Source organism: Oncorhynchus masou, chromosome 15 (assembly GCF_036934945.1).
Source record: "Oncorhynchus masou masou isolate Uvic2021 chromosome 15, UVic_Omas_1.1, whole genome shotgun sequence".
In the NCBI taxonomy this organism is placed as follows: Eukaryota; Metazoa; Chordata; class Actinopteri; order Salmoniformes; family Salmonidae; genus Oncorhynchus; species Oncorhynchus masou.
Window position 1 is genome coordinate 57,083,474 of NC_088226.1, and position 19,696 is coordinate 57,103,169.

The 19,696-nt window shown below is 44.3% G+C and overlaps 1 protein-coding gene across 1 annotated transcript in view; it reads left to right on the top strand.

Moving 5' to 3' along the window:
* The window catches only part of LOC135556521 (phospholipid-transporting ATPase IC-like), a 33,464-nt gene extending 14,758 nt beyond the window's left edge, over positions 1-18,706 (top strand). The window contains exons 16-22 of the mRNA XM_064989799.1: positions 1,242-1,428; positions 1,582-1,805; positions 15,804-15,887; positions 16,016-16,240; positions 16,370-16,508; positions 16,623-16,753; positions 16,848-18,706. Coding sequence (XP_064845871.1) covers positions 1,242-1,428; positions 1,582-1,805; positions 15,804-15,887; positions 16,016-16,240; positions 16,370-16,508; positions 16,623-16,753; positions 16,848-17,102 — 1,245 coding nt within the window. The 3' untranslated portion in view covers positions 17,103-18,706. The remainder of the gene's footprint in view (positions 1-1,241; positions 1,429-1,581; positions 1,806-15,803; positions 15,888-16,015; positions 16,241-16,369; positions 16,509-16,622; positions 16,754-16,847) is intronic.
* Positions 18,707-19,696: the final 990 nt, after the last annotated feature.

The following is a 19,696-nucleotide window of genomic DNA, read 5'->3' on the forward strand; positions in this document are numbered from 1 at the left end:
CTAATGAAAGTATCCTCTGCAGCAGAGGTAACTCTGGGTCTTCCTTTCCTGTGGCGGACCTCATGAGAGCCAGTTCCATCATAGTTCTTGATGGGTTTTGCGACTGCACTTGAAGGAACTTTCAATATTCTTGAAATGTTCTGTATTGACTGACCTTTATGTTTTAAGTAATGATGGACTGTCGTTTCTCTTTGCTTATTTGAGCTGCTCTTGCCATAATATGGACTTGGTCTTTTGCAAAATAGGGCTATCTTCTATATCCCCCCACCTTGTCACAACATAACTGATTGGCTCAAACGCATTAAGAAGGAAAGAAATTCCACAAATTAACTTTTAACAAGGCACACCTGTTAATTGAAATGCATTCCAGGTGGCTACCTCATGAAGCTGGTTGAGAGAATGTCATGAGTTTACAAAGCTGTCATCAATATTTTATATAATAACACTTTTTTTGTTTACTACATGATTCCATATGTGTTATTTCATAGTTTTGATGTCTTCACTATTATTCTACAATATAGAAAATAGTAACAAAAATTAAGAAAAACCCTTGAATGAGTAGGTGTTCTTTGCACCTTTTTAGGAATGACCCAGGTGCAGACAGTGTTGAAGAAACTAAAGTTTATTCTGTAAACGGGCAGGCAAACGACAGGTCAAGGCTGGCAGGGGTCAATACTTCAGAGAGGGTATAAGGCACAGGAACAGCAGGCAGGCTCAGGATCAGGTCAGGCAGAGATCAGTAATCCGGAGTAATGGGTCAAAGGTACAGGACAACAGGCAGGCTCCGGGTCAGGGCAGGCAGAACGACAGAACCGGGAAACTAGAAAACAGGAGCAAGGAACAAGCGGGAGCGGGAAAACAAAACACTGGTAGGTTCTACGAACAAAATGAACTTGCAACAGACAAACAGAGAACACAGGTATAAATACACAGGAGATACTGGGGAAGATGGGCGACACCTGGAGGCGGGTGGAGACAAGCACAAAGACAGGTGAAACAGATCAGGGCGTGACAGTTCTAAATATTTGGACCGGTAGTAAAGGTGTTAATGCTAATACGCTCCCTTTTAAGACCATAAGACTGAAAACCTTATAGCTTAGTGATTATCCATAATTCTGTATCATTCATTTGCTCTGAGTCTAGTAAACACCCCCTTTACCTAAAGGTTGCCTTATCGTGTTGTTTATTCAGAAAACCATCACACAAAAGGTTAATAGTGTTCACGGTTTGTCCATTCTCAGGCAGAGTTTGATGCCAGGCCAGAGTGGGGTGCCAGGTTCATGTCCCTGGCAGGGCTGTGCCAGTCAGTGCTCTGTTGCCGTGTGACTCCCGGCCAGAAGGCTGACGTGGTCACACTCGTTAGGAAAAACACTACCTCCATCATCATGGCAATAGGTGACGGCGCCAACGACGTGAACATGATCAAGAGTGAGTGTGATGGAAAAAAAGGTTGACTGTGAAATGATGTTATGATTTCTGTTCAAAGACAGGGTGTATTTAACATGTCCTTTCTCACTCACTCCCTCTCTCTCTCTCTCTCTCTCTCTCTCTCTCTCTCTCTCCTCCTTCTCCCTCCTGTAGCGGCTCATATAGGGGTAGGTTTGGCTGGGGTAGAGGGGGGTCAGGCAGTTCAGAATGCTGACTATACCCTGGCCAAGTTCAGTTTCCTACAGAGGCTCCTATTGGTCCACGGACGCTGGTCGTACCGCCGAATTGCTGTCTTTCTGCGTTACTTCCTGTACAAAACCTGCAGCTTCGCTTTGGTGCACATTTGGTTCGGCTTCTTCAACGGCTTCAGTGCCCAGGTTAGATGGCAACACTGGTCACATTGGTTTAGCACCAGAATCATTCATATAGCGTTAATGGTTTACGGGGGAGGGGGTTCTGGGTGGGGAACGACCAATGGGTGGGTTTCCCTGTGGGTCCTGTTTTTGTTTCACATCCATGGGCTTATTAACACTAAAGATAACAATTCCATCGTTAATAATGCATTTGTGTTTTTATGGCAACGCTACCCATTATTTATTGGAATTTGAAAGGTCTGAATATTGCTATCAAATGTTGCAGCTGTCTTGATATCCTAGCAATGAACCAGTGGTGGAAAAAGTATACAATTGTCACACTTGACTTAAAGTAAATATACCTTAATAAAAAATGACTCAAGTAAAAGTGTTAGTCACCCAGTAAAATACTACTTGAGTAAAAGTCTAAAAGTATTTGGTTTTAAATATACTTAAGTATCAAAAGTAAATATAATTGCTAAAATATACTTACTCAAAGTAAAAGTATACATCATTTAAAATTCCTTATATTAAGCAAACTAGATAGCACTATTTTCTGTTTTTTTAGTTTACGGCTAGAGGAGCACACTCCAACACTCAGACATAATTTATAAACGAAGCATGTGTGTTTAGTGCGTCCGCCAGATCAGAGGTAGTAGGGATGACATGGGATGTGTGTGAATTGGACCATTTTCCTGTCCTGCTAAGCATTCAATGTAACAAGTACTTTTGCATGTGAAGGAAAATGTATGGAGTAAAAAGTATATTATTTTCTTTAGGAATGTAGTGAAGTAAAAGTAAAAATTGTCAAAAATATAAATAGTAAAGTTAAGTACAGATACCCTTAAAAACTTCATAAGTAGTACTTGAGTGTTTTTATTTAAGTACTTTGCACCACTGCAAAAAAACATTCATATAGAGAACCAGCATATAAAGGTATAATCATAATGAAACATAAGAAAAGGAAGGCAGAATCACTTTCCTTAAATGTATCCATAATGGAAGAAAATTGCCTTCATTAAGATGTACGCTCCAAATTCACATTTTTATTCTCTCAACAGCATATTATTAGAATTAACTTAATTCCCTCTGGTTATTGGGACATACTTTAATGGCATTTTGGACAAATCTATACTGAAACAAAATATAAACGCAACATGTAAAGTGTTGGTCCCATGTTTCAGCTGAAATAAAAGATCTAACACATTTGTTTACATCATGTTAGTGATAATTTCTTCTCTGCAAAGATAATCCATCCACCTGACATGTGTGGCATATCAAGAAGCTGATTAAACAGCATGATAATTACACAGGTGTACCTTGTGCTGGGGGACAATAAAAGGCCACTCTTAAATGTGCAGTTTTGTCACACAACACAATGCCACACATGTCTCAATTTTTATTTTATTAAATTATTTTTAATTTTAGCCTCTTTTCTCCCCAATTTCGTGGTATCCAATTGTTAGCAATTACTATCTTGTCTCATCGCTACAACTCCCGTACGGGCTCGGGAGAGACGAAGGTCGAAAGCCATGCGTCCTCCGAAACACAGCCGAACCAAGTCGCACTGCTTCTTAACACAGCGCGCATCCAACCCGGAAGCCAGCCGCACCAATGTGTCAGAGGAAACACCGTGCACCTGGCTACCTTGGCTAGCGCGCACTGCGCCCGGCCCACCACAGGAGTCGCTGGTGCGCGATGAGACAAGGATATCCCTACCGGCCAAGCTCTCCCTAACCCGGACGACGCTAGGCCAATTGTGCATCGCCCCATGGACCTCCCGGTCGCAGCCGGCTGCGACAGAGCCTGGGCGCAAACCCAGAGTCTCTGGTGGCACAGCTAGCTCTGCGATGCGAGTCGACACCGGCCTCGGAGACGACCCAGAGGGCGAGGAGCAGGGCGATCCGGATGGAGACGGTGGAATTCTTTTAACATGGAAGGATCTAACACGTCCTCCACCGGAACCCAGCATCTCTCCTCCGGCCCGTACCCCTCCCAGTCCACAAGGTACTAAAGGCCCCTCGCCCGACGTCTTGATATCCAAAATGGATCGAACAGAGTATGCCGGGACCCCCTCGATGTCTAGAGGAGGCGGAGGAACATCACGCACTTCAGCCTCCTGGAGCGGGCCAGCCACCACCGGCCTGAGGAGAGACACATGGAACGAGGGGTTAATACGGTAATTAGTTGGCAGTTGTAACATATAACATACCTCGTTCACTCTCCTCAGGACTTTAAACAGCCCCACAAACCGCGGACCCAGCTTCCGGCAGAGCAGGCGGAGGGGCAGGTTTCGGATCGAGAGCCAGACCCTGGTGCGAACACCGGGGCCTCACTGCGGCGACGGTCTGCGCCAATTTTCTGCCGCCTTATGGCACGCTGAGGAAACCTGGGAGGCAGCCCACGTCCACATGCCGAAACCAATTGTCCACCGCAGGAGCCTCGGTCTGACTCTGATGCCAAGGAGCCAGAACCGGCTGATACCCCAATACACATTGAAAGGGAGTAAGGTTAGTGGAGGAGTGACGTAGCGAGTTCTGGGCCATCTCTGCACAAGGCACAAACTTTGTCCACTCCCCCGGCCAGTCCTGGCAATATGACCGCAGAAACCTACCCACATCCTGGTTAACAATCTCCACCTGCCCATTACTCTCGGGGTGAAAACCTGAGGTAATACTAACCGAGATCCCCAGACGTTCCATGAACGTCTTCCAGACCCTAGATGTGAACTGGGGACCCCGATCAGACACTATATCCTCAGGCACCCCATAGTGCCAGAAAGCGTGTGTAAACAGGGCCTCTGCAGTTCGTAAGGCCGTAGGGAGACCGGGCAAAGGGAGGAGACGACGGGACTTCGAAAACTGATCCACAACGACCAGGATCGTGGTGTAACCCTGTGAAGGTGGAAGGCCAGTCAAAAATTCCACCGACAGGTGCGACCACGGCCGTTGAGGAACGTGTAAAGGTTGTAGCTTACCTCTGGGCAGGTGTCTAGGAGCCTTGCACTGGGCGCACACCGAGCAGGAGGAAACATAAATCCTCACGTCCTTAGCTAAAGTGGGCCACCAGTACCTCCCATCAAGACAGAGCATCGTCTGACCTATCCCAGGATGACCAGAGGAGGGTGACGTGTGAGCCCAATAGATCATTCGGTCGCGGACAGCCGACGGAACGTACAGACCACTAGCTGGACACTCAGAGGGAGAGGGCTCTGCACGTGACGCCCGCTCAATGACCGCGTTCCAGCTCCCACACTACTGGCGCCACCAGACACGAAGCTGGGAGTATGGGAGTGGGATCCATGGACAGCTCCTCTGTGTCATACAGCCGAGACAATGCGTCTGCCTTGACGTTCTGGGAGCCTGGTCTGTAAGAAAGAGTAAACACAAAACGAGTGAAAAACATGGCCCACCTTGCCTGTCGAGGATTCAGGTTCTTCGCCTGCCGGATGTACTCCAGATTGCGGTGGTCAGTCCAGATGAGAAAAGGGTGTTTAGCCCCCTCAAGCCAGTGTCTCCACGCTTTCAAGGCTTTTACGACAGCTAACAGCTCCCGGTCCCCCACATCATAGTTTGCTCCGCCGGGCTGAGCTTCTTCGAAAAGAAAGCACCGGGGCGAAGCTTCAGTGGCGTACCCGAACGCTGAGAAAGCTCAAACTCCTATCCCAGCTTCAGATGCGTCCACCTCTACTATGAATGGCAAAGAGGGATCCGGATGAGCCAACACAGGCACCGAGGTAAACAGAGTCTTCAGGTGTCCAAAAGCCCTGTTCGCCTCAGCCGACCACTGCAAGCGCACCGGGCCCCCCTTTAGCAGTGAGGTAATGGGAGCAGCAACCTGACCAAAACCCCGGATAAACCTCCGGTAGTAATTGGCAAACCCTAAAAAACACTGCACCTCCTTTACCGTGGTTGGAGTCGGCTAATTACACACGGCTACAATGCGGTCGCTCTCCATTTCCACTCCTGAAGTGGAAATCCAATGCCCTAGGAAGGAGATGGATTGTTGGAAGAACAAGCATTTCTCAGCCTTGACATATAGATCATGCTCCAACAGGCGACCAAGCACCCTGCACACCAGGGACACATGCTCGGCGAGTGTAGCGGAGTATATCAGAATATCATCAATATACACCACTACACCCTGCCCATGCAGGTCCCTGAAGATCTCATCTACAAATGATTGGAAGACTGATGGAGCATTCATCAACCCATATGGCATGACAAGGTACTCATAATGACCTGAGGTGGTGCTAAATGCCATCTTCCACTCATCACCCTTCCGAATACGCACCAGATTGTACGCACTCCTGAGATCCAATTTTGTGAAGAAGCGTGCCCCGTGCATTGACTCAATAACCGTATTTATCAGAGGTAGCGGGTAATAACCGTATTTATCAGAGGTAGCGGGTAACTATATTTCACCATGATTTTATTTAGACCTCGATAATCAATGCATGGGCGTAAACCGCCATCCTTCTTTTTCATAGAACAGAAACTCGAAGAGACGGGTGAAATGAATGGCTGAATGTACCCCTGGCGCAGGGATTCAGAGACCTATGTCTCCATAGCCACCGTCTCCGCTTGCGACAGGGGATACATGTGACTCCTGGGAAGTGCAGCGTCTACCAGGAGATCTATCGCACAATCCCCCCGTCGATGGGGTGGTAATTGAGTCGCCTTCTTTTTTGAGAAGGCGAGAGCCAAATCGGCATATTCGGGGGGAATACACGGTGGAGACCTGGTCTGGACTTTCCACTGTAGTAGCACCAACGGAAACCCCTAAACACCTACCTGAGCACTCTCGCGACCACCCCATGAGAGCCCTCTGTGGCCAAGAAACAGTGGGGTTATGACAAGCTAACCAGGGTAGGCCTAGCGCCACAGAATATGCAGGAGAATTAATAAGTAAAAGACTCATCTTCTCCTTGTGACCCTCCTGCGTTATCAGACAAAGGTGCGGTGACCTCCCTGATAAACCCTGACCCTAATGGTCGACTATCTAAGGCATGAATAGGGAAAGGCATATCCATAGAAACAACAGGGATCCCTAAACTATGAGCTACATTTTTATTAATGAAATTCCCAGCCGCGCCTGAATCTACTAGCGCCTTATACTGGGAATGCAGGGGAAAATCCGGAAAAGAGACAAACATTAGTGCAGCAGAGGGCTCTGGATGAGAATGGTGCCTACTCACCTGGGGTGACGCCAGAGTGCCCAGCCTGCCTCCTCTATTCCCAGAGGAACCAACCCAGCACCGACCAGCAGTGTGCTCTCTGCGGGAACCCCCTCCGGTCTCCCTGCGCACCATCCCTCCCAATTCCATAGGTTCGGGAAAGAGGGTGCGGGAGGATGGAACAACCAGACCCCGATCTAGAAGTCCACGAGTAGCCAGCATGTTGTCCAGCCTGATGGACATGTCCACCAGCTGGTCGAAGGTGAGGGTGGTGTCTCTACAGGCCAGCTCCCGACGGACGTCCTCGCGTAGACTACAACGGTAATGGTCGATCAGTGCCCTGTCGCTCCATCCAGCGCAGGTAGCCAAGGTCCTAAACTCCAAAGCAAACTCCTGTGCACTCCTCCTCTCCCGCCTCAGATGATAGAGGCGCTCACCCGCTGCTTTGCCTTCGGGTGGGTGGTTGAATACTATCAGGATATGGCACGTGAACTCCTCAAAATGGTCCAACTCCGCATCCTCCTCTCTACACACAGTGCTGGCCCACTCCAGGGCTTTCCCAGTGAGGCTTGAGAGGAGGGCGCAACTCTTCTCACGGTCTGATGGTACTGGGGAGACCGTGGCCAGATACAAGTTCAGTTTAAGGAGGAAACTCTGGCAGCCGGCAGTATCTCCGTTGTATCCCGTGGGTAGGGATAAATGGATCTTGTTCAGTTCAGGAGGGGAAAAAGCGTTCAAGGGAGATCCCGGTTGTGGTGGTGGAGGCTTGTTCCCGGACGAGTTCCTCCACCTCCATGAGCATAGCATCCTCTCCTTCTGACTTCATATTTTTATGGTCAGACATTCTGTCAGAGTCGTGTGTATAGCTGGGAGGAAGTCAGGCGCAGGAGAGTCAAAATGGAGTGTAAAATGGAGTCTTTTAATGAATGTCCACGTAACATGCTGCATAACACTAAAAAGAGATGAATATAAACAAACATGGGTACGAGGACCCGTCGCGCACCTATACAATAAACACAACACTGAAAATAAACAATCTCTGACAAAGACATGAGGGGAAATAGAGGGTTAAATACACAACAGGTAATGAATGGGATTGAAAACAGGTGTGTGGGAAGACAAGACAAAACCAATGGAAAATGAAAAATGGATCAATGATGGCTAGAAGACCGGTGACGTCGACCGCCGTGCACCGCCCGAACAAGGAGAGGCAACGACTTCAGCAGAAGTCGTGACACAGTTTTACAATTTTAAAAACATTACAATACATTCACAACAGATTTCACAACATATTAAGTGTGTGTCCTCAGGCCCCAACTCCACTACCACGTATCTAGAACACAAAATCCATGTGACGTGTGTGTATAGTGCCTATGTTATCGTGTGTGTGTGTATGCATGTGTCTGTGCCTATGTTTGTGTTAATTCACAGTCCCTGCTCCTCCATAAGGTGTATTTTATCTGTTTTTTTTAATCGAATTTTACTGCTTGCATGAGTCACTTGATGTGGAATAGAGTTACGTGTAGTCATGGCTCTATGTAGTACTGTGGAATAGAGTTGCGTGTAGTCATGGCTCTATGTAGTACTGTGGAATTGAGTTGCGTGTAGTCATGGCTCTATGTAGTACTGTGGAATAGAGTTGCGTGTAGTCATGGCTCTATGTAGTACTGTGGAATAGAGTTGAGTGTAGTCATGGCTCTATGTAGTACTGCGCGCCTCCCATAGTCTGTTCTGGACTTGGGGACTGTGAAGAGACCTCTGGTGGCATGTCTTGTAGGGTATGCATGGGTGTCCGAGCTGTGTGCCAGTAGTGCAAACAGACAGCTCAGTGCATCACAACATGTCAATACCTCTCAGAAATACAAGTAGTGATGAAGTCAATCTCTCCTCCACTTTGAGCCAGGAGAGATTGACATGCACAATATTAATGTTAGCTCTCTGTGTACATCTAAGACCCAGCCGAGCTGCCCTGTTCGGAGCCAATTTCAATTTTCCTAAGTCCCTCTTTGTGGCACCTGGCCACATGACTGAACAGTAGTCCACGTGCGACAAAACTAGGGCCTGTAGGACCTGCCTTGTTGATAGTGTTGTTAAAAGATAGACCAGCGCTTTATCATGGACATACTTCTCCCCATCTACACTGCTGTTGTATCAATATGTTTTGACCATGACAGTTTACAATCCAGCGTAACTCCCAGCAGTTTAGTCACCTCAACTTGCTCAATTTCCACATTATTCATTGCAAGATTTAGTTGAGGTTTAGGGTTTAGTGAATTATTTGTCCCAAATACAATGCTTTTTGTTTTTTAAATACTTAGGACAAACCTTTTCTTTGCCACCCATTCTGAAACTAACTGTAGCTCTTTGTTTCAGTCATTTCAGTCGCTGTAGTAACTGACGTGTATAGTGTTGAGTCATCCGCATATGTTTTTCCCCAGCAGTAGACTATGATCAATAATGTCAAATGCCACACTGAGCAGCCACCACAATCTTTATGTCTATATTGTTTGTAATGAAGCCCTTTAATGGGTAAAAATTATTTTATTGGCTGGGCCTGGCTCCCCAGTGGGTGGGCCTGGCTCCCAAATGGGTGGCCCTACGCCCTCCCAGGCCTACCCATGGCTGCACCCCTGCCCAGTCATGTGAAATCCATAGATGAGGGTCTATTGAATTTATTTCAATTGACTGATTTACTTACAGTACCAGTCAAAAGTTTTGATACACCTACTCATTCAAGGGTAATTCTTTATATTTACTTATTCTACATTGTAGAATAATAGTGGAGGCATCATATGGAATCATATAGTAACCAAAAAAGGGTTAAACAAATCAAAATATATGTTATATTTCAGATTCTTTACAGAAGTCACCTTTTGCCTTGATAACAGCTTTGCACACTCTTGGCATTCTCTCAACCAGCTTCACCTGGAATGCTTTTCCAACAGTAAAAATATATATTTAGATTTGTTTAACACTTTTTTGGTTACTATATGATTCCATATGCATTATTTCATAGTTTTGATGTCTACAATGTAGAAAATCGTAAAAATAAAGAAAAACCCTTGAATGAGTAGGTGTGTCTGAACTTTTGACTGATACTGTACAGTTGAAGTCGGAAGTTTACATACACTTAGGTTGGAGTCATTAAAACTCAATTTTCAACCCCTCCACAAATTTCCTGTTAACAAACTATAGTTTTGTCAAGACATCTATTTTGTCCATGACACAAGTCATTTTCCCAACAATTGTTTACAGACATTATTTCACTTATAATTCACTGTATCACAATTCCAGTGGGTCAGAAGTTTACATACACTAAGTTGACTGTGCCTTTAAACAGCTTGGAAAATTCCAGAAAATTATGTCACGGATTTAGAAGCTTCTGATAGGCTAATTGACATCATTTGAGACAATTGGAGGTGTACCTGTGCCTCTTTGCTTGATATCATGGGAAAATCAAAAGAAATCAGAAAAGACAGGAAAAATATTGTAGACCTCCACAAGTCTGGTTCATCCTTGGGAGCAATTTCCAAACGCCTGAAGGTACCACGTTCATCTGTACAAACAATAGTACGCAAGTATAAACACCATGGGACCACACAGCCATCAAATGGATCAGGAGGGAGACGCGTTCTGTCTCCCAGAGATGAACGTACTTCGGTGCGAAAAGTGCAAATCAATCCGAGAAAAACAGCAAAGGACCTTGTGAAGATGCTGGAGGAAACGGGTACAAAAATATTTCCACAGTAAAATGAGTCTTATATCGACATATCCTGAAAGGCTGCTCAGCAAGGAAGAAGCCACTGCTCCAAAACCACCATTAAAAAGCCAGTCTACGGTTTGCAACTGCACATGGGGACAAAGATCAGACTTTTTGAAGAAATGTCCTCTCGTCTGATGAAACAAAAATAGAACTGTTTGGCCATAATGACTATCGTTATGTTTGGAGGAAAAGGGGGAGGCTTGCAAACCGAAGAACACCATCTCAACTGTGAAGCACAAGGGTGCCAGCATCGTGTTGTGGGGGTGCTTTGCTGCAGGAGGGACTGGTGCACTTCACAAAATAGATGGCATTATGAGGGAGGAAAATTATATGGATATATTAAACCAACATCTCAAGACATCAGTCAGGAAGGTAAAGCTTGGTTGCAAATGGGTCTTCCAAATGGACATTGACCCCAAGCATACTTCCAAAGTTGTGGCAAAATGGCTTAAGGACAGCAAAGTCTCTGATTGTAAATCCACACCAGGCCTGACTAAGTCCTTTCTAAAATAATGAGGAACTCATCTTCCCTCAACAGTCTCTCTCAATGATCTCAAAAGTGTGTGTATGAATAAAGGCAAATTGCCTGTATGGGACGGTAATTGCGTCTGAGCTCTACTTAAATTGTTGAAATCAATTAGGTCCACTATTGCTCAAAATTATTAACACAGCCGTTCACAAAGGCTATTTTGAGATGTGAATACAGCACTAATTTTCTCTTAATGAAACAAAGGTAAGGATGCCACCCAGTGTTCGACACTATGGCCCCAAATCTTTGATAAACACAGATATTAAACTGTTTTCTAAAATGTTGTCATTCCATCTTGAGACATACTTACCAAAATTGGTCCACACTAACAAAATAAATTATCCCGAGATAACCGCCGTCAATTACTACATACTGTATCTAAAATGCTTCGTCAGAAAAAACAGCTCCTTGACCTGTTTTATCTCTCGATGCAGATTTTTTTTTGATAGACTAGATTGGTCATATCTCTGGTCTGTCTTGGAACATATGGGAATTGGTTCCAATTTAATTAGTTCAGTTCAGAATTACTAAAAGCAGCAGAAAGGCAATCCAATTTCTCCTTTGATAATTTTATTCTCAATGGAACATACGCAATACACCAATCAAAGGAAATAATAAAAATTTCCCTCAAATCTACTGATCATTTAATCTCATTATATGCAAATGATACTTTACCATATCTAGACAATGTATATCAATCACTCCCAAACGCATTGAAGATCATAGATAAATTCATCGTAATCTCAAGTTTTAAAATTGATCTAACCAAATCAGCCCTACTGCCTGATGGAAGACTCCATCTCTACCAGTGGAGGCTCCTCAGAGGAGGAAGGGGAGGACCATCCTCAGTGAATTTCATGAACATAAAAACAGTGTAACATTAAAAAAGTTAGCCCTTCTAGATAAAAATATATTAAATATATTCACGTCACCAAATAATTGATTAAAACACACTGTTTTGCAAGATCTACAGTAGCCTCAGCAGCACTCTGTAGGGTAGCACCATGATGTAGCCAGAGGACAGCTAGCATCTGAGCTAGCTATATTTCCTATTAAAACATTTTTCACTTTCACTTTCACTTAGCTAATGCAGCTAGTTAGTTTAGCCTACTCAAATACCCGGTTCAAACATAGAGGGATGCTATGTTAGCTAGCTGGCTATGGCCATCCAACACTAGAAAAAGATGGCACCGACAGGCATGGCAGCTCCGCTTCCAGCTCCTAAGCAACTTTGCAGTATTTTTTATTTTAATTTTATTATTTCTTACATAATTACCCCAGAAAGTTTTTTGTGTTATTAGATACAGCCAGAAATAACTTTTGGATATCAGAGCGGAGGTAACTCACCTGCATTACGACCAGGAATGCGACTTTCCCGAATTGGATCCTTTGTTCGAACAATCCATGGCAATTTAACTTATCCCAGAGGCTGCTCCAAGACGCCACTGGTGGAGAAGAGGTATTCTGAGTGTACTTCTAGTCTGACTCAGGAGGCGTGCACACCATCCACTGCTTCCAAGTATATTACTCGCTAATGTTCAGTCTCCAGACAATAAAGTAGACGAGCTCAAGGCTAGAATCTCCTTCCAGAGAGACGTCAGGGACTGTAACATACTCTGTTTCACAGAATCATGGCTCTCTCCGGATATACTGTCCCAGTCCATACATCCAGCTGGGTTCTCAGTACATCACGCAGACAAGAATAAAGAACTCTCCTGGAAGAAGAAAGACAGGGCTGTATGTTTCATGATTACAACTCATGGTGTGATTGTGATAACGTACAGAAACTCAAGTCCTTCTGTTCACCCGACCTAGAATACCTCACAATCAAATGCAGACCGTATTACCTCCCAAGGGAATTCTCTTCAGTTATAGTCACAGCCGGTTAGATTCCCCCTAAAGTCGATAACACGACAGCCCTCAAGAAACTACACTGGACTTTGTGCAAACTGGAAACCACATATCCTGAGGCCGCATTTATTGTAGCTGGGAATTTTAACAAAGCAAATTTGAGGAAAACACTACCGAAGTTCTCTCATCAATTTTACTGTAGTACTTGCGCTGCTAAAGCACTTGACCACTACCTACAAGGTCCTCCCCCACCCTCCCTTCAGCAAATCAGATCATGACTCCATTTTGCTCATCCCTTCCTATAGGCATAAAACTCAAACAGGAAGTACCCGTGCTTAGGTCTATTCAACGCTGGTCTGACAAATCAGAATCCATGCTTCAAGATTGTTTTGATCACACTGACTGGGAAGTGTTTCGGGTAGCCTCTGAGAATAACATCAACATATGTACTGACACAGTGACTGACTTGATCATTTTCCATTGTGACTATTAAACCTACCCAAATCGTAAACCATGGATAGATGGCAGCATTCACACAAAACTGAAAGCGCGAACCACTGCATTTAACTATGGCAAGGTGACTGGGAATATGGTTGAATACAAACAGTGTAGTTATTCCCTCTATAAGGTAATCAAACTGGAAAAGCTTCAGTACAGAGACAAAGTGTAGTCGCCGAAGACGTATGTGGCAGGGTCTACAGACAATCACAGAAAACCAGCCACGTCACGGACAGCGACGTCTTGCTCCCGGACCAGCTAAACACCTTCTTCGTCCACTTTGAGGATAACATAGTGCCACACATGCCTACACCCAAGGACTGTGGGCTCTTGTTCTCTGTGGCTGATGAGTGTAAGACATTTAAACGTGTTAACCCTCGCAAGGCTGGGTTAACCGCCCAGACATTATCCCTAGCCACTTCCTCAGAGCATGCGCAGACCAGCTGGCTGGAGTGTTTACCGACATATTCAGTCTCTCCTTATTCCAGTCTGCTATTCCCACTTGCTTCAAGTACATGAATTTGGGGATAACAGGGATTAACAGACATGAATTTGTCCAATAGAAACTCGTTTGCAACTATTGGACTAATGATTACATCCTAGATCAGCTAGATGCAGTTAAGAGTGCAAGGCGGTATTGAATGTGTCACTCTCTGTCACCTTGATTACTCAAAATTCTCTCGACCTGAGCACCTACGTTGTAGTCTTTCATTCATTGGCTAGATTGTAGCAACCTCATGATGGGTACAGAGAACATTTTAGACTGATGTAGTAGTCTAAACCTATCGATGTTACATTGAGCTGGGGGAATGGAATATGAATGACAGTCATCCAATATGCTCTAATAGAAATAAATCCATGTTCATTAAAAAAAGTATAATTCTCCCTCTTCTTAAACGGCACCGACCGCCACTGGTCTCTACTCATTGAATCACAGTCGTTTCCCATTTTAAATATTTGGGAGTAGATATTTTTCCTTCCTTTGATTAAACCATTGTCAGAAACCTTAACAGAACGTTCAAATCAATTCAATCCAACCTCAGTAGATGGAATAACATTCCAGTTGCTTTAACCAGCAGAATAAATATTATTGAAAGGAATATATTGCCCTGGCTGAATTTCTGTAGTTCAATGCTTCCCATGGCTTCCCCTTCTGGCTATTGAAAAACAATGTAACTGGTAATCAAGGTAATCAAAATGGCCCATACTCCAATATTTCACAATAATGCCTTGCAATATGGAGGGAGGCCTTTTACATCCCAACCAACAGTCCAAATGTGGAAACCGTATCCTTGGCGATATCATGGACAGTAATGGTTTGAGAACATTCCAAGATTTGAAAGATACACACACATTACCAGGCAACTCCTTTTTTCAATATTTACAACTTACGTCAGCTATCCTGGCCTATGGAGTCCCTCGGGAAACTCAACTCCCAATTATGGAATTTATAAATAAATGATAAACTTTTGGAAAGCTCATATTCTGAGCCAGCCATTAAAAAGTATGGTCCACAAATCTGACTGAATCTGAACGACTGTTTAACTGGAACAGAATATGGAAATATATGACATTGACATCCAGTAATCTAAACCAATTTATACATTTGAAGTTTGTTCACAGACTGTACTTAACACCAAGGAAACGTTTTACGATTATATTGGCCCCAACTCCCCCCTCTTCACTGTGTCCCCTAAATCAGGTAGGCACTTTCCTTCCTATGATGTGGGAGTGCCCTGCAGTTGAATGCTTCTGGGGCAAAGTTACAAAATGAATTTAGAAGTGCTTGAATGTAAATATTCATGCTTTGCATCTATTATGTTACATAACGATGATAGCTCCTTGAATCTCTCAATCAATCAGAGACTGTTACAGCTGGCTGTTGGCTGGGGTTGGGGGAATGGGAGGTCCTCTTCTTCTTTTGTTTGATTTTCCTGTTTATACTTCATTTATTATTAATTAAACAAAAAATATGATACTTTGTAATGTTTTTACTTTATGTTCTCTTCTTTTTTTCTTCTTCTTTGGAGTGGCAGCCCACAGGTACAATGTATAAATAATGAATAGAAAATATATGGATTATGAAATTATATGAATGTAAATACCTGTAACCCCCCCCCCCCCCCCAAACAAATACCCCCCCAAATCATATAATGGAACTGCAACCTTTATATTTTAGCCATTTTCTGTGCTGTTTTCTTCCAGTCTCTGTATGAGAATTGGTTCATCATCCTGTACACTGTGTTCTACACTGCAATGCCAGTAGAATGCCTGGGCATTTTTGAGCAGGTAAGAGAAAAGACAAAGGCATCTTTGTAACGAGGTGAGAAATCCCAGAGTTTCTGTTTTACTCCATGTGGCCATGGACACACACCTGACCCTTACCATACTGTTGTTTGATCTCCTCTCTCCTATAGGATGTGAGTGCAGAGTCCAGTCTGAGCTGGCCAGAGCTCTACAAGGTTGGCCAGAGACAGGAGCTGTTCAACACCTGGCTGCTGGCCTCCACCCTGCTCCATGCCTTCTACACCTCTCTGGTTCTCTTCTTTATGCCCCTGGGGGTCTTCTACAACTCTGCCCTGGACTACCAGACCATGGCCGTCACTGTCAGCATAGCATTGTTGTTCTCAGCCACCATTGAGGTAAAAAGGGTTGGAGGTCATGGAACGGACGTAAACAGTTCTATGGAGTTGCACATCACTGCTGATTATCGTTGATGATTATGATACATGTATTGACATGGACATTTTGTGTTGGTTTGTGTGTCTCAGATCATTCTCCTGACCAGACACTGGACGAGGTGGAGTGTGGCTGCGATGTGTGTCAGCTTTGGCCTGTTCTTTGTGTGTACGCCTATCACTCACAGTCCCAAGCTATTTGAGAAGTCCCCAGTAGACTACTACTTCCCTGGTACACACCTCACTTCTAACACTGTCTTAACATTGATATTTTATACTGTCTTGAACTGACTATGTGTGTGGTAATATTGAGGTGGTTGGGTGTGTTTGTCTGTGGTCTGATCAGGTGTGTCTCAGAATGCCTTCCCCAACCCGGTGGTGTGGTTTACAGCCCTGCTGACAGCCTGGACTGCTGTCCTACCCTCCTTTACCATCCACACCCTCAACATCATCCTCACTAACCCAGACAAACATAGGGTGAGACTGCCGCGCGCGTGCATGTGGGATGGCCATGTTACATTACCCACAGTGGAGAGAAGTCATGTTTGACCTGTTCTCTGATTTCCACCAGGTTCACATCACCAAGCACAGGCCTGTAGAGCTGCAGAAGTCTGGCTTCAGGAGAGGAGACTCCCACCGCCGCTCCTCCTACGCCATGTCTCAGGGCCGAGGCATTGGCCGTCTCATCACTTCTGGAGCTAGTCACCGTAGCACAGCTCCCCCAGTGGACAGCAGGGGAACTTTAGGTGAAAATGTCACACAAGCAGGCCAAACACAGAGCGATGATGCTCCGAAGAATATTACTGAAATTGGTTCATCCAAATAGATGGAAATGGGATTGATAATGTGTGTAGGTCCCTCCACAACTACAAGAATAATATATTTTCTACAGCAGTAAAAACATTGCAAATAGGGCCTGTCTATAGGGTCATAGTTTAACCCATGATTTAGCCCTGGTAGTTCAGCACCTTGGACAGCAGAATCCTAGACTGAGGTGTAACTGTTCAAATGATGGTTGGATGATATGGGAGTGGTTTGTGAGGATGGCATACAGATGTACGATCTTAATTTGATCACCCTGTTGTAGGAGATACACTACATTACCAAACATCTGTGGACTCCTGCTTGTTGAACATTTCATTCCAAAATCATGGGCATTAATATAGAGTTGGTTCCCCCACTTGGTTCCACAGCTTCCACTCTTCTGGGATGGCTTTTCATTAGATGTTGGAACATTGCCAGTCAAGTTCTTCCACACCAATCTCGACAAACCATTTTTGGACCTTGCTCCATGGATGGAGGCATTGTCATGCTGAAACAAGAAAGGGCCTTCCCCAAACTGTTGCCAAAAAGTCAGAAGGACAGAATCTTCTAAAATGTAATTGTATGCTGTAGGGTTAAGATTTCCCTTTACTGGAACTAAGGGGCCCGAACCATGAAAAACAGCCCCAGACCATTATTCCTCCTCCACCAAACCTTGCAGTTGGCACTGTGCATTTGGGCAAGTAGCGTTCTCCTGGCATCCGCCAAACCCTGATTCAACTTCTGGGCTGCCAGATGGTGACATGTGACTCATCACACCAGAAAATGTGTTTCCACTGCTCCAGAGTCCAATGGTGGCGAGCTTTACACCACTCCAAGCGACGCTTGCCATTGCGCATGGTGATCTTAGGCTTGTGTGCGGCTGCTCGGCCATGGAAACCCACTTTGTGCAGCTCCCGACTAACAGTTCTTGTGCTGACATTGCTTCCAGAGGCAGTTTGGAATTCGGTAGTGAATGTTGCATTTTTGCACACTAGGCGCTTCAGCACTCGGTGGTCCCGTTCTGTGAGCTTGTCTGACCTATCACTTTGTGACTGAGACGTTGTTGCTCCTAGACGTTTCCACTTCACAATAACAGCACTTATAGTTGACCAGGGCAACTCTATCAGGGCAGAAACTTGACAAACTGACTTGTTGGAAAGGTGGCATCCTATGTCGGTGCCACGTTGAAAGTCACTGAACTCTTCTGTAAAGCCATTCTACTGCCAATGTCTGTCTATGGTGCTTACATGGCTGTGTTCTCGATTTTATACATCTGTCAGCAATGGGTGTGGCTGAAATAGCTGAATCCACTAATTTGAAGGGATATGCACATACTTTGTATATACACAGTAGTGCATTTCCTGTAATGCTGAAAATGCATAACTTGTAGTGTATTTGAGGTTTAAAAAGGTTTCTGACGTTTGTAATTTACCTTTCGAAATATGTATCAACTCCTACAAAAATGTCAATTAATTATATAATCCACATAATAATTCACATTTCCTGTTGTTGCAGGATTATTTTCCTGCTGTAGCAAACTGTCTCAAATTGAAATCCTACATTTGTGTGCTTTTCTTTTCTCTTTTGTATGCATTTTTTTCTAAATAAATTATATTTGACACCTTATTGGTTTAAAAATCATATTTTTATTTCAGCAGTCACCTACATTGTTAAATTAGATCAATTCAATACACCTTGGGATGCATAGTAATTGAGAGAAGATTGTTTGGATTTGCAACATACTGTAGGATGTGTGTGCCCCATGTTTTGGGGTATACATTTGTGTATTTGCCCATAGAACATCACCTCATTTCAAGAGAAAAAACAAACCAAACTGAGACAGCACAGATGTTTTACAATTGTTTTATTTGTTAATTTGTTTCAAAACACGCAATTTACCCATATTATCCTTTTTAAGTTCTTGTTTTCTGTAACGGTTATTACTCCGATTTATTTTCCTTCTCGAAAGTATCCACCAAAGCTAAATAAAAAGTTATCCACAGGCTCTCCTGCTTCTGCAGTAGGAGGAGGGACAAGAGGCTCTCAGTGTGTTGGGCCTTCAACATCCTGCAGGACACACAAGTCTGTGCGTGTGTGTGTGTGTGTGTGTGTGTGTGTGTGTGTGTGTGTGTGTGTGTGTGTGTGTGTGTGTGTGTGTGTGTGTGTGTGTGTGTGTGTGTGTGTGTGTGTGTGTGTGTGTGTGTGTGTGTGTGTGTGTGTGTTCTAACAGCAAGGGAGGCATGTTTACATGGCCAGTGTTGGAATCACTCACAGGAAACTAGAGCAGCTTTGAGAGCTAGGCATTGTCTCGGTTCAGTTGTCAGATTGTCATACCTCTGAATTCATCTTTGGTTTTTAGCAAATGCTCTCAAAGGGCAGACTCGTTTGTAATTCCATACAGGTGAGTGAGTTTGTGTGTGTGTATGAGTATGTGTACTGTAAGTCGCCCTTGCCTTTATAGAGTGTTCCTTCCATATGGATGTCTCTGCATTGATTGATTGGGGCCTTCCTTGCCCCTGAACAGAGACTATACAGTACAACATTGTAACACATTGAACCATGTAGCAAATTGATTTAGTCTACCCACTTGGGCATGGACTCCATTTTATGTCAATG